The sequence below is a fragment of the Fringilla coelebs genome (genome assembly GCF_963513975.1).
Source record: "Fringilla coelebs genome assembly, chromosome: 1".
Lineage (NCBI taxonomy): Eukaryota > Metazoa > Chordata > Aves > Passeriformes > Fringillidae > Fringilla > Fringilla coelebs.
In genome coordinates, this window is record NC_140028.1 from 129,142,573 (window position 1) to 129,158,364 (window position 15,792).

A 15,792-nucleotide genomic window follows, 5' to 3' on the forward strand; every position below is an offset into this window, starting at 1 on the left:
GCTGTCCTTTGTAGACTCTGCATCCCACCAATTCCCCCTGCCATGATCATTCACCATCACTTCCACAGAGCACCATTTTCCACATGATGTCTTCACATTCCATAGGGTGATCAGCCTTTCTCATTACCTAAATATTTTCCCTTCCTTTCTCATACAACTAACTGCAATGCTTATTTTTTCAAAAGAGCATATACAGTAATGTTGTCATTTCTTCTGTGTTAACACACTATGTTGTCACCCAAATGCTGGCTTTCTGGACAGGAAAATAAATTTCTGTTTTCAGGAATATCTCTTGAATAGAAATACTGTCCTTTCGAAGGACAATATCACAAAACACTGTAGCATGTATAACACCAACAGCTTTTTTACTTGTATGTCTACAGTCTCCAGTTTGAGAAATGTAAGGAAAGAGCAAGGAGTATCCAGGCACATTTGTTCCTTTCCCTCCAACCAATCTGGGAAGAATACAGCATAGTCTGAGCTGCTGGGTGGGAAATTAAACAGTACATGCCAGTGCTAGGAGAGCAGAAGGGAGGTGGAAGGGACAAAGACAAGGGATTCATCTTGTGTTGGTCTGTCACTGCAAGGTGCTCCAGCACCCAGCATCAGGGAAAGAGGGATGGGAAACAGCAAAGAGGAGGCAGGAGCAAGAGCAGGTGGGAAGAAACAGGACAGAAACTGTTCAGGTCCTGCTTGCAAAAGGTCTAAAGATCATGAAGAGACTTTGGCCAAACACTGCTCAGGCTGTCACCACACATCATGGCTCAGACTGGGGTTCTGGGAAAACTGCTCTTATAGTGTCCACCTCTCCAATTCACTGCCTCCTTCCTGCCCCTGCTGATCCATTCTCCTGTTTCATTTGCTGCCATTACTTCCCTTCTTCTTATTTCAGGAACTGTCATTTGCAAAATCTAAGGACTGTCCTGGGCTGCTTCAAAAGAGGCATCAGGTCAAGGGTCATGATTCTCTCCCTCTACTCAGTTCTCCTGAGACCCCATCTGGACTACTGCATCCAGCTCTGGAGCCCACAATACAAAACAGCCATTGATCTGTTGCAGCAGGTCCAGAGGAGGGTCCTGAAGAAGATTAAAGGGCTGGAGCACCTCTCCCATGAGGACAGGCTAAGAGTGTTGGGGTTGTTCAGCCTGGAGCAGTGCAGGCTCTGGGGAGGCCTTATTGCAGCCTTTTGATATATAAAGGGAGCTTATAAGAAAGTTGGGGACAGAGTTTTTATCAGACCCTGTAGTATCAGGACAAGGGGGACTGGTTTTAAATTGAAAGAATGTAGATTTAGATTGAACAAAAGGAAGAATGTTTGGAACTGGAACTACATGATCTTTAGGGTCCCTTCCAACCCATACCATTCTATCGTTTTACGATTCTAAGAAATGTCTTATGAGAGTAGTGGGACACTGGGACATTGTTGCCCAGAGAAGCTGTAGGTGCCCCCAGACACGTCCATTGCCTGGACATGTTCAAGGCCAGGATGGATGGGCTTTGAGCAACCTGGCTTAGTGAAAGGTGTCCCTGCCCATGGTGGAGGGTTTGAACATGATGAACTTTAGGGTCCCTTCCCAAACCACACGACAGGTACTCAGAGCTCTGAGCACAGATCTAACATGGCAAAGCCTGGCTGTGTAGCAAACAGCACCAAAAAGCAGCACATCATGAATACCATGACAGCCAACAGCCATGTTCAACAACACTTTCCCAGTCATACAAATTCAGAGAAATGCCATTCATAATAGGGAACCCCCCTCTTTTTCTGTGTATTTGTTTCCTTTTCTTGTACAATGTTCCCCACATCCTCAGACAAACTTAGCCCCATGGGTCTCAACTGACAGCACATGCAGGAAATGTCACTCTAGGACAGCCTGAGGAATGCGTGGCCTACCACACAGCTGAGAATTGTGAAAGCACTTGAAGTTGCCAATGCAGAATAATCTTTTCCTCGTATCTCCAGACAACTTATATTATTCCACTTAAAATTTCTGCTCACCGTAAAGACACTTTGTCTTGTTGCTGTTTCCTCTCAAAAGAAAAGTAAATTAATGTTTGTCCTAGGTTGTGACTGATCATTCTCTAATGAAATGTACAGTGAGCTCTAAGCCGAGCAATCTGATTCTTAAGGATGTGTGTTGCCCATGCAAAAGGATCTGTCATCCTGCTTACTGGCCATGACTCAATGGTGCTCATAAAACTGAAGTTGCAGGAGCTAATAGAGTTCATTAGAAAAGTGACATTCTGCTCTCACATGCACACTGAACTCCCTCTTTGTCTGAGTTAAGAAATTCACAAGACAACTGTTTGCTTTTTTTGCCATAGCAACATTCTTTTCCTGTGATCAGTGCAACAGGCCCTCAAATGGACAGTGTTTGCCAAGTGTCACAACACGGGAGACACGTGGCACCTTTATTCTTTCAATGGAGCAAGAAACACAGTGACTTTCACCAATGCCTTTGATGATGTGTCACTCAGAAGAAGAGACCACACCTGGGAGCAATTTTGCAATTCCAGGAAGCTAGTTTTCCATTTGTATTTTAAACCTGTTTGACTGAAAATAGATTTTAAAAGAAAAAAAGCAAATGAAGAAAGATACTGGCCACAAAGAAGATAATTAATAAAAAAAAAGAAGTCCAGAGCATGTGATACTTGAAACTAAAACTACATAAACCCCCACAAAACAAAGAGAAACAGAACAAGCAACCCAAAACACAACAAAATAACACCCAGAAAGGAAAAACAGACAAGTCAACTTCCTTTTCCAAGTTAAAAGAAGCAGTGAAAGTGAGGATCCTAGGACTGGTCCCTAAAGCATTTAAAAGCAGACTGATGCTTTTCAATGTCACAGTCATGAACTGGGAAGGAACGGAATTGTCCTACTGAGGGGCAGAAGTGAAGACCAGGATTAAACAAGCAGACCTAAGCACAAAACTACTCAAGGCACTTACATAGTTTCACACATCTGAGCCTCTACCTGAGCAGTCATGGTTGAACATATGTGAAACTATTTTCAGGACTGGAGGATGATAACTCTAGATGCTGTGATACAACAAACTGCACCCCTCGAGTACTGGTCTCCCTTCTGAACACTGGTTACTCTTTTTCTTGTTTACCACAATTGGTGATCTCTGAAGTTTGCAGCTTGGCTCAAACCATGGTCTTGTCCCTGCTGCCAATGCTTTTATGTATTTTATATCAGGTAGTTGAAAAAAAGCAAACCTAAGGGGTCCAGCAAGGTTTACACAGTAGCCGCTGCAGAAGGCAGCTCCCTCTCCTTGGTGAGCTCCCAGACTCTTCCTCCCTGCTGGCCCCTGCCTGGCCATAGCAGGCAAGGAGAGAGGCCCTTCCCAGGCTGCTCATCCAGGGCAAGGGTTCACCTGCTCCTGCTGCGTTGTTTTGGACAAAAAAAGGAATTGAAACCTGGTGTTCCAGTTCCTGGCAGAGCACGGTGACAGCCAGGCAGTTGTGCAAGACTGGACAGTACCAAGCTGCCCGTGGTTTTAGCAGGAGTGATCTAACCTGCCAGGCTTTGTGTATTGATGCTGTCAGTGCACGTCACTTTTGCTTGGGGCATGACTAATGCTGCCGGCTACTCTGCTGCCTGGGGAGTCTCACTGCAGCCCAGAGCTTCTCATGGCTTGTTTAATTTAGACTTCAAACTGAGCATAGAAATGCACAATGCCCATCCTTGCAGTCTGCATATACCTCAATTAAAGCAGGAGCAGTGGTAGGATCGCAACTCCTGCTTGCCTGAGTCTGCAGTGACATCCTCAGCAAGTGTAAGCTCCCATCCTTTGCTAAAACTATTCTCACATGTACTATTTTTCTCAGGCTGAACTAAGAGCTTTGTCTCAGTAAACAAATTTTTAAAAGGCATTTGAACTCCAAATGTTTGGTCTGTGATGAGCCCAAAACAGTAAGTGCTTTTGTTATTTGTTCAATGAATCAAAACACCACTTCTTAGAACACTCAATTCCCCAGCCACACACAGACAGTGACAGGGAATACACAGGAGCATGAATTCAGTGACATTATTTAGACAACCCTGGAATCTAGAGGACCGATCTTCTTACAGTGAACCACATTCTATTTAACTTGAAGAACCAGACACTGAGGGGTAGGGAGAAAGTTTGCAGGCTGAAAGCAGACAGTCCAGACTTGGATCTTGTTTCCTGGAATATCCAGGATCCACATAACCCAAATACATAGATTTGAATTCTGAGTAATATAAACTCTGTGACAAGATAACTTCAGGGAAAGGAGTGTTCCACTTAGTCCAAAGTGTACAGAGGTAAAACAGATTTGCAAAACAAAGCTAATTTTCTAAATAAGTTAATTTTTTTAAATCCATGATCAGCATCATAATGCACTGTACTACAGGAAAAGTCACCATCCTTCTATTTCTGCTGATATTGTGATAGCCTTTGCACTATATTTATAATAGACATAACATGATGGCATATTTTCTTAGTAGAGTAGCAACAAGAAAAAGAAACAAGGCAAAAAAGAGCCCCTGCAATGGCTCACAAAATAAATTCTGCTTCAGGTTTTGTAGAGAGAAAGGAATTTTTCTACAGAAAGGGAATGTTGTCTGTATCCAGGCTATGATGGATTTCAAAAATAGATCCTAAAAGATCATTGCAACTTACCAGAAAAGAAAAGTGCTGTTAGTCATGCAAAGAGTGACCCCTGTGTCTCTGCAGAAGCAGGAATGATGACTTACCACTGGCTACTCCCCACAGCCGCTCTTCTTGGAATTGCAACATCTGGTATGTAAAACCGTTTCCTTCCTCACCGATGAGGTTCTTGCAGGGGACCCTTACATCTTCAAAAAAGATCTGAGCTGTGTCCGATGACCTCATACCCAGTTTGTCTATCTTTTTAGCAACATGAATGCCTGACGAGAAAGGTGTATGAGAAAGACCACAAAAAATAGAAGCACTATGAACAAATACAATGTTTTCAGAAGGAAAAGTCTGCGGATGTGAATGTTTGTTCCAAGACAACAGTACAACCTACCTTCAGGAAAAACATAACAGTATTCTGGAGTAAAATGGCACAAATCTTATTTTAAAATGTTTTTCCACTTTATTAAACTTTAAATGTAAAAGTCCCACTTTTCATTATCTCCCCAAATAAAAAATATTTACTAGTCGTAATAGTCTTACTCCACACAATGCAGGTCTTCAAACAATGCAATATTTATTTTTTTATATTTGATTTTTATCTAGCATTACAATAAAATGCTGAAATTCAATTTGGCAATATTTGCCTAATGCCTGCACTTCTATGAAACAGTACACAAATATTCAGTAAGGACAAAAACAGAGCTACATTTTAAGCTGCAGCTAAGAGTATTTCTCCTCCTGGAAATCCTCTTCCTTCCCTCTCTTCTTCATTTATCCTCCCCTTCCTAGCCTGCACTGATTTTTTCTGGTACAGTGATCACTCTCAGTTCTCCTGTGTGTATGTTTGTGAGGAGGGTTTGGTTCCTCACAGACCTCTCTACGCAGCACTGACTCTGATCCCACGTGCATGGTCTGTTGAAGGTGAACGTGGTTCATTCAGGTCTGGCCACATGAGGGTTCAGCTACCTCATCACCCTGGGCAGGACTCCTTCCCATTGCTTTTTCATAGCTACAAGTTCTTCCCTGCTCTTGTTCAGATGCAAGCATGGCTTACCCCTGTGCCATGAGAGTTTAACAGGCACACACTGTTTTCCCATGGCATTTCTCCTGTCTTCAGCTTTTATCTCCCTATTGATCTGGAGCTAATTCAAATATTCAGGGTGAAAGTCAAGAATGTTTCAAAAGCAAAAGGAGGCCAACAACCTGGCATAAGGATTTGTGCATAACACGTTAATTACATCTGACAAGTCTGTATGTGTAGCAGAACAGTCCTCCAACTCAGCATATGTATCTTTGCCAGAAAATCAAAGTTTTTTACACTCATGTCCATGTTATTCCAACCAGCTTTGTGATGAGAAGATATTCTGTTGTTATTTTCCTCTTTATTCTTTTTCAATCCTCTACTACTCTTTGGCATGGCTCAGTAGAACCTCGTTGGTCACCACACAGATTGTTCTGGTCCCTCTGTACTTGTTCATATCTTGCTATTCTTCACAGCTTTCAGAAAACATCTCTTTCTAAACTAATACAGACATCTCACCCTTTACTCTCAGGAGGCCTTCAGACATATGAAAATTTCTTTGCTTTTGTAAGCAGAAGAAGTTGGCAGTCATTTCCTTTAAATTTACTCTCTCTGGCTGCACTAAATAAGGTTATGGAAATACTGACATTATTTACAAATGCCAAGACTTTTCTGAGAACAATGTTCACACAGACTTCCACAAGTTCCACTCAAGATATTTTCTCCACCAACCAAGCTGTAAACAGATTATGTATTAGGAAGACTTGCTTTGATATGTGATCCATGCAGGAGTAAAATCAGGACAGCTGTATAAAAATTCTTGACTTTTGAATTGAAAATTATCCAGTAATTTGTACTCAGTCAGCTAAAAAATCATTTGTGGCTTGTTTCCATATTAAAAACATAGTTAAATAACCACACACTGAGCGATTTAAAAGCCCAGATGAAATCAGGAACATTGTTTCCCATTGGAATACTGCTATTTGGATTCTTTGAGAGTTGCAGAGATCATGTACGGTCTAAAGCCAACTGGCTTTATGTAATCACTGTTCCTCACCCATATGAAGATGCACTTACTGCTCTTGTTAGTGGGTGGTTTAAAAGGACTCTCCTCAAGAAAGCACAACTGCCGCCAGTTCATTATTACATTGCTAAATTCATCCCATTGTTTACTTCCCAGATCCACATAAAGCAAATACTACTGAAGAATGCTCTTACAGGCTTGGTTAGTGAGCTAAATGTGCTGATGATTTCTACCTGCAATTCTTCCAGATTTGGGTTGTGGTTCAGTTTTCCTGGGTCCAGCAGCACCCCCCTTTGTCATGCCCTACCAGTTTCACTTGCTCTTAATTCATGGTTCTCACCCACAAGGAGACCAAGCTGCATCAGTCTCATGGGATGCCCCTTCTGAGGCTAGCACAGGCTTTACACCATGGAAGACAATTGTACATAATCCTCTCTTTGGCCACTATGGGGGCATCAAAATCTCCCTTCATGTAATTACCTTCCTTCTCTTCCTAAGGGGTACTACAAATGAGAAATTACCAGCAGCAGTAGAAATTACTGGCCCAGCAAACTCCTGGTGTTCATTTCTATTAAATAAATTACATGTAATAACTCACAAATCTGAATTTAACAAGGACAAGCACCTGACTTACTAGAATCACTGTAACAGAGCCATTTGAGCTACTTGCACGAGTACCACTGAGGTGGATTGCTATTTCTCTGCCTGGGCAGTTCTTTCCAAGCATCTTTGATTTTTCATTTTCTCCCATTCCTCCATCCTTCTGACAATCTCTTTTATTTCCTGTATTCTATCTTGAGAAAAAGGCAGTTGCTCTCTCCTGACACCATTTAGTGCCATTACAAATGGAAACAGACACATTTTAAATTGCAATCCAAGAAACACACTCATTCTCTTTTCATGGTTGCTCTTCTCCTTATTAACTCCTCCTTACAATCTCCGCTAGAGCTATCTGAGGATTCAGAGGACAAACTAGAGGACAAAATAGTTACCATATCAGGGCTGCAAGCCATTTGTCTATATACCTTACACACAGACATTTTGCAGCTTGCTAGATTCTCTTTCATTATATGAAAAACTCAGCTGCTTTTTAAAGACATTGTTATTGTATGAGGAGTATTCACCCAATTTGGATATGTAATGTGGATCCAAGGTGCTGTTGTCCAAACTGCCTTTATGAGAAATACATTCAGTGGTGTCTGTCAAATCTAGACCATTATTTGCTTCAGCCCAGATTAGAGAGTATATATACTTAAAATTAGAAGAAGCAAATCCTACTTTGTCTATCCAACAAACTAACAACTGTTGAAATTAATAATTCATTTTCAGACTTGGAATTTTTTTCTTTTTCTTTTTTTTCCCCATCACCCTACATAGATACAAAACAACTTAGATTTTTAGCAAAAATACACCACAGAGCCTTCCTTACCCAGCCATATAGGCTGGTGCCTGCAGAGGTGAGTCAGACATAGCACATTTGCTCTCCATTGCAGTTGTTTTTGAGCTTTGACACACATACATCCTCAGATGTTTGAGAGTGCATCATTCTGTGATGTTCTCCAGACACTTCCCGTGCAGCCTTGGTCTGCTGCCCTCCACAGAGCACAATCTTTAGCAGACAGACATCCTTAGGATGTATCAAACCACATGGAGTTTCCTGAAAGATCTCACTTCTGATATGACTCACCCACAGAGCACAATCAACAGTCTTAATACTTCATTTCAAAAGGTCGCCAATCTTGGTACTGTGACCCCTTTGGAGATAAATATGTGTATCATCACAGAAGAATTAGAACACATGCATTTTGAGGGATACAAATTTTGTTCCTAGGAGGACTTCTACACTTCTGCAGATCAGAATAAGGTGTCTCAGACAATTTTTCTACTCTAAATCTATTTAATGCAGGTAAAGAAGGTCTGTGTGTAGGCTGTGAGATCTAACATCTCCCCTCTCCTAGAGCTATGACAACTCATGTCTTTTTGGAATAAACCAAATAGCTGAAAACCTCTAAGTCAATTTCTATGTATTTTATCTGCCACCAGCTGTGGGTCAGCTGCTTTGTTGTTTTACAAAAATTGATCTCAGAGAAGAAGTACTGCATTTGCATTCTGACCCTTCCATGAAAAATCACAAGAAGGACTTTCTTCATTTTCCTGGAAATTCAGAGCAATTCTGGCTGTAAGTTACATGTTTGCTCATCACTTCTCAATAAGGATGAAGTTCACAACTAGTGAAGCAGGTCTGTCTTCCATGAGCTCTCATTCAAAGCCTGTCTTGCATGAGCAGAGGTAGTAGAAGCTCACAGCTCACTCAGAACCTGCTTGATTCCCAAAGCAACTCACTTGCTTGACTTACTCCACACTTAAATTCACTTAAAAGACATTCCCTTTAGAAGCTCTCATCATCCTCTTTTGTAAGACTGGAGATCTGGGTTTTGTTCTCAGTCTAATCCATTAAGTGAACATAGAGACATTCCCTTCGCTGTTATGGTGGTGTTCTTACATGTGAAATGCCAATAATGTGTGTAAAATACTCTGAATTGAATGAACAAAAGAGCCCTGAGTATAAACATCTTATATATAAATACATTAATATACATTATCCTAGATTTAATAACTATTAAATTGTATTAAACTGTTTGCATAAAATAAACTTTAAAAATTAAGTATTAAATATACTATATATTATATAGTGCATACATTAATATGTTGCATATTTTTAAATATTAAAATGAGTTTAAACTGAAAAGGTTTAAAAACTTTTGAGCAGTTATCAAAACTGCAAAAGATCTCCACCAGCACAGTCAACTGCATCCTCTCTGGATGATGTTCTTTATGCATATAGCACTCGTGTATTCTGCGAGGTCTGCAGATGACTCAGGAACAGACACTGTGTGGATGTACCTGTGTGGATGGCAGCCTTAGCTCAGGAAGCATTTCTTGCATATCTTCACCTGAATTGCTAGTCTGATTCAAAACCGAGTCCCTACTTCCAGGATATCTGAATCTTTCACTCCAGCCCATATTTAACTCTTACACTGTTTTTATAATTTAACTGGTAATAGTGGCCTGGTGAAGGAAATCCCTTTGCACAGCACAGCCATGAAACACTCTGAATTTGCCTGCAATTTTCTTCAGGAAGCCTACCAGGCTTGAGAGGTATTTCCCAAGTCTGAAATCTCTAAAGTCTTTATCCTTTTATTTTCATATGGTTATGAATTGCCATGAAAATGTATCTGAACAGCTTCTCTAAATGTATTTTTGGTTAAATACCTTTCCTTCTTGTATCAGGCATACAAAGAACACCAATAAAATCGAATGAGAAGACAGAGAGTTCTGTGTTACCAGGTAGATTCATTGGCAGACATATGAGAGATTTATTTTGATGGGGAGGTCCTTCGCTGGTGTTGGCCAGGAGGCACATCCAGTCTGCCTGGCTCCCGGACGTAATCCACATCTTACCACCATTTATGACATATTCATCGCCCTTTCTCACAGCCGTTGTCTTGATATCTGTTTCAAAACACAGGAGATGAGGAGTTATTCTTGTGAAGGAGAGTTATACTGGTCCAGGTAGGACTGGCAGAGTCACTCTCTTGCTCTCAGACAGAAAACTATTTGGTTCTCCCTCATACTCCCCTGTCCTATAAGCCTGCCAGGCCATTAGGCAAACAAGTCTGGAAAACTTGGAAGGCAGGCCAGGGAAAGAGGACCACTTCTCCCACCTTCCTTTAGGTGGAGTCTTCATCCCAGTGGATGAGAGCAGAAAACTTCCTAAGTAAATGGTGGTCAAAAACTTGGGAGAGAAGCATTTCACTGTGAGGTGATCTGTTAGAGTTTCTCTTACTGTGTGCCTTACTCCTGAGGAGGCCATTAATTCCAGAGTCATGACTTAAACAAACACAAGCCTCCGTATCTGTTAATGCATAAACATAAATCAACATGCATTTCCTGCATGCTCTTGGTCACAGTGCTGCAATACCTTCAAAGCTGGTAAACTACTGAAGGCCAAGTCTGAATGCATTGAGTGTGTGGACATGAAGGAGCGCTATACACCTGCTGTTTATACACCCTGGCAAAAACCAATCTTATTTTCATCTGCAACAGTTCACATCATGCTGCAAGCAGCCCTACCTGCAAGAGACAGCCAGACAGCCAGAGAGAATCATTAGTTATTTTTTATCCTCCAGCAGAGTTTCCAAAGCGCTCCCTTCTTTTCCCTGCAACTGAACTTCTTCGACAAGAGCCCCAGTTGATGGAGACTCTCCAGCAGATATCCAGCTGTAAGTAGGTGATGGTATGAGAGAACACAGCCACACTCTTAAGAGCACCTGTGGAATCTAACAGGACTATGAAATCCATAAGACACCACCCACTGAAGGGGGATCATAGACTTGAGGGTAGGAGTCAGACACCAAGTGGAGTGGGCAGGCATGTTTAAGTCATCTGGTTACACTTTCATACACAATCACCTCAGTCTGCACATGCACATTCTTCCCTGGGGCTCTAAACATAAATCAAAAGCAAACCCAAGTATCTGATCTTCACTTAGGAGATAAACTGGGACTGAGGTCAGCATGGCTGAAAATTTTTCTAGTTAATGAAGGCACAGGAGAAAAATGATAGGAGAAAATTATACAAGGTATAAAATAAGGAAGTATCGGATATAGCAATGGCTAAAAAAATGTAAGCAAGAGAAAGAGATGGAAATCATGTGGATGAAACCAGCAGACACAGAGGAATTCACCCAATAAAAAGACTGTGGCAAATCTGTCCAAGGGACTCGATATGAAATCTGTATAGTAATGAATGCCAAGAAGCTTAAGCAATCTAAAGTACTGCACTCATAATACATGGACACAGACTTTGGACACTCATACACATGGAGACTAAATAATAATGGAAGGACACACAAGAGCTGGAATAAGAAATATGACTGTACTGAAATGGTGTGACAAGGATGGGAGCATACACAGGGATTTACATCATACAACCCTTTGTTGTGGAACAGCTATTGAAGAGATTAGATAGACGTCCCATAGAAGGTCTGCAAAGGAACAATGAGCACTGTGATGTTACCACAAATGTAAATAGTTCTTGTAGGCACGGCGTCACAGGGGCCTAACCACCCAAATACCGATTAAAGAACAAATGCCTTACTAATGAGAATGTTCAAGTACTCCAGATTCAATTGTTCAGTTTGCTTCAAACACTTGAGAAACAACTATTTTAACTGATCTTGTAAAGAATTTATTCTCTTTAATTAGAGATTATCAGTAAAGATGATCATATCAAGATATAATTTATAATATGTTTAAAATATAGCAGGCTTTGAAAACCTACATAACAACTTACTATGGTCAAGTGGACTCAGGAATATGGCTATCAAGATAATTTGGAATATTTGACTAATTATTTCCTCTGACAGAGCATATCTCTGGGAAAAGGCTACTTCAGTGGGTGCTCCATAACTCATTTTTGCAGGCACACCCCACTGACTCTCACAAGTTCTTACACAGCATTTTCTGAGGAGCCCTTCTAGGAAAGAGCACAAGGCATCACCAGAGGCGAATGGAACAGCTGATGCCATACAAGCAACCAGTGCTAGCCACATCACTGTTCAAATCATGCATACTCAAGCCTCAATTTTCTTCTCTACTGCACTTGAGTTCAGCCATGCACTCAAATAGATCTGACTGAAGGTAAGGTTGGCTTCAACTTTTAAGGTCAGTATTACAGTCAAAGATAGGCAACACACATCCTTAAAGTAAAATATGAAGAACACATATCTGAAATTTACATCATCAGCACAGGAAAAAAAAACAACCCAAAACTTTAAAGAAATACCTTAATGTGTAACTGAATGAATAATCATTTCAAAAACCAGGAAATGACTTGCAGGAAACGAACAAGATTAATCATGAAAGTAAGCTACAATTTGGAGGTTAGAATATAAGTACTGCAACAGGTTGAACTAAGTTAAATCTTGCAGATGAAAACATAGATGCCATGAAACAAAAAGAGAGAAACAGCAGGCGTTTCTCACAGCAGCTTGTGAGAAATTTTAGAGAGCTAAAAAATGTGAGAACCATTGACTATAAACAATTTGCAAGTGCTAGTTTTCTATCTTTTTTTTTCTGTTCCTCTCAAAAACAATACGTAAAAAAGATGTTTCTGTTAGTTAGCCAATAAAATACAATCTATCATACCACTCTATAAAAACCACGCAGTTCTTTTAAATAAAGTCTTCTTCTTTGCCTTTGCTACAATCCTACCTCCTGCCTGTTCTTGCCCTAACCCCAGCTCAAAAGTAACACAAAAACCAACAAAATCAAAGAAGATTGTGGTGGCAAACAAAACTGTTTCAGCCACAGAAATGAAAAGAGGATGGGAAAAAATGAGGCATATAGAGGATACATCAAAAAAAGAAATATTTCACAGGAGATTACAGACAGATTCAAATATGGTTGACAAAGCAAAACACCTACAAGAAAGACTGAAATTAGTGAAAACAGAGGTTACTGGTTTTGGCACTCTGCACAGCCTCAAAATACATTTGGGAATAAAAGAGAATTCAATTTACCCATGGTATCTTCTTTAAACCAAACTTGATTTATTATGAAATAGGATTTTCGAGAGAAAAATCCTATTGGACCCAAGCAAGTGAAATTAACTCTACTAGGTAACTATGAGTTAAACTTTGAAAATATAAGAATTAGGATAAAAGTGGAAATGTGCATAAGGAACTCGGCAAAGCAGAAATTGCATCAGGTTTCTTTAAAAGAAGAAGTTCTGATGTGCAGGGAGTGTACTAGTTAAGCCCCTCCCTGATATCAGCCTCTGGACAAAACCTACTGAATATTTGCATTAGTGATTTTTAAAAGGACAGGAATAAACTAATTAAATTTGTCTGTGACACAAATTTGGGAGACATCACCAACACAGACAACTGAAGTATGGCCCAGCAAGAAAGGAATACTCTTGAGTTTTCAAATTCAACATGGTAAATTCAAGTACTTGGACACAATGTAGTAAAAGTGATTGCTAAATCCTGCAATGTTTCAATAGCAAACTGGTAATGAGGATGATCCACAGTTAATCACAGGATTCACAAGTCTGCAAGCTGTTGTGTAACATCATGTATTGGAGAGTATTACTTCTACCATTTGGAAATTCTACCAGGGTTGGAAATGTATTTGTGCTATTATAGACACCACATGAAATTCTGGGGTTTTATGCTCAGAAAAGACAACCTCAATGCAGAAAAGCAGGAAGGCTGGATTCCACTGAGACAAAATGGAGCAAGTTATTTATGTTGAAGAGGTAGACATGAGCAGTGTTGCTAGTTGCAGATGCCTGAACAGAGAGGTGTAAAGACAGAGGATGTGTGTGAGAAAAGTGTTTTCCATTATGTGGTCTTATATATACCCACAGACTACATTCTATAAATTGTGGAATTGGAGTGAGATAGAATGAGACAATATAATTCAAATTGACACAAATATTTATGCTTTGTAGTACCAGAATCCTGAAATTAAAGACACTTTTTGTACCATCTGTACTGTTCTGTTTTTCTTCTCAAGCCAGCTCTGTGCTAGCTTTGGTGCACATGGTCACTAATATGGACAATATAGAATAACTACACTTGAAAGCAGACAGGTGTTCCTTCAAATTGACACGAATTTTGTATTAGACTAACATACACAGTCCTTTTTGTTCTGTTGAATTCTGAATAAATATAGTTTGAGGCACAGTGCAGTTCTTGTGTAAACATTATTTTTGTTTTCTGTGTTCATGTCGCCTTCAGTAATTTTGGAACTGCAGGAAAAAATGTGAGCGATACCTTACTCTGTATCATTCTTCAGGTTAAAATACAGGGGCTCACATGGCAGAAGCACATCCCCAACCTTCACATGTGAACAGCTGCCGTGTCCCTACACTTCTCTTAGGGACACAAACATCCCAAGAGCATGAGCAACAAAAGGAAGCACCAAGTGCAGTTTCACACACCTCAGTCTGCTTCACGCCTGAGCCATCTGGAGATGGTGCAGAATGGCGCCACTCAGAACACAATCTATTGCTGCTCATACCTAAATTGTTCATTTAATTGCCCTTCAGAAGCACCGTAAGCTGGGTTTGGCATTTATATCAGGGATCAAATATTCCAGGACAGGGGAAAAAGTATTTTCATTTCATCCTGGAGTGTGTCTCCAAGCTGCAGCATAGCTTCAGAAGATAATCCTCTTTGATTCCAAATTGGTTTTTAACTGCATTCATCTAAGTGTATCATACCACTTTAAATAGATGATAAACAAGATGCTGTTGAAAGAATATTTATTAATATTTATTATCTGGAACACTGCATCAAAAAAATTAAATTCCTATTTAGAATTTTCTGATGATCATCTAATTAAACTAGAAAGGCACTTATTAAAATAAATGATGTTGTATTTCTTATATTAGCAAAATTCAAATTTATAATTACTTTAATAAATAAATTATTAAGTGCTATTATAAGATTTATTATTTAAATCCGAATAATATTTAAATTATAACAAGCAATAATGCAGTTAAAATTATATTGAAATTTCATATTTTTATTTATTATTTATAATTAGTAAGTATTATTAATAAGTACTATTTAATAAACACATCTACTAAAATTATGGAGTTCTTCTTATGAATAAATTCAATTAACCCAGAAAGGAAAACAGCAATAAAATATGCAGGAAGATTTAGTCCCATTATTTCATTATCCACATTAATGTTCTTGAAATCTACCTGCCGCAGCCTTGCTTGAGCACTGGATGTTTATCTGCTTGCCTTGAAAAAACAACAGGAGTTTGCTCATGGAGATGGATATAGGATTCCTTGGATAGAAAGTGTCTGTCATACTTGGCAAGTTAGTTGCAGGAAGATGTCTCAGTAATTTGTAAGAACACAATGTGGTCAACTTGGCCATGCTCTGTCCAACAACTAAACCTATAAAAGTGGTCATTTATCATTCCCTTTTCCATGCAGCCCATGATTCATTGTCAGAGGAGACATATTTTCTTTTTCTACTGTGTCTGTTTTGATTTAATTTTTCAAATTTTCTACTGCCTCAGGCACTTCAG

General features: G+C 39.7%; 1 protein-coding gene across 1 annotated transcript in view; it reads right to left on the reverse strand.

Moving 5' to 3' along the window:
* Positions 1-15,792, reverse strand: part of LOC311153695 (putative acyl-CoA dehydrogenase 6) — a 75,465-nt gene that overhangs the window by 9,296 nt on the left and 50,377 nt on the right. The window contains exons 5-6 of the mRNA XM_084205687.1: positions 10,022-10,189; positions 4,727-4,900 (exon numbers count right to left, since the gene is read on the reverse strand). Coding sequence (XP_084061813.1) covers positions 4,727-4,900; positions 10,022-10,189 — 342 coding nt within the window. The remainder of the gene's footprint in view (positions 1-4,726; positions 4,901-10,021; positions 10,190-15,792) is intronic.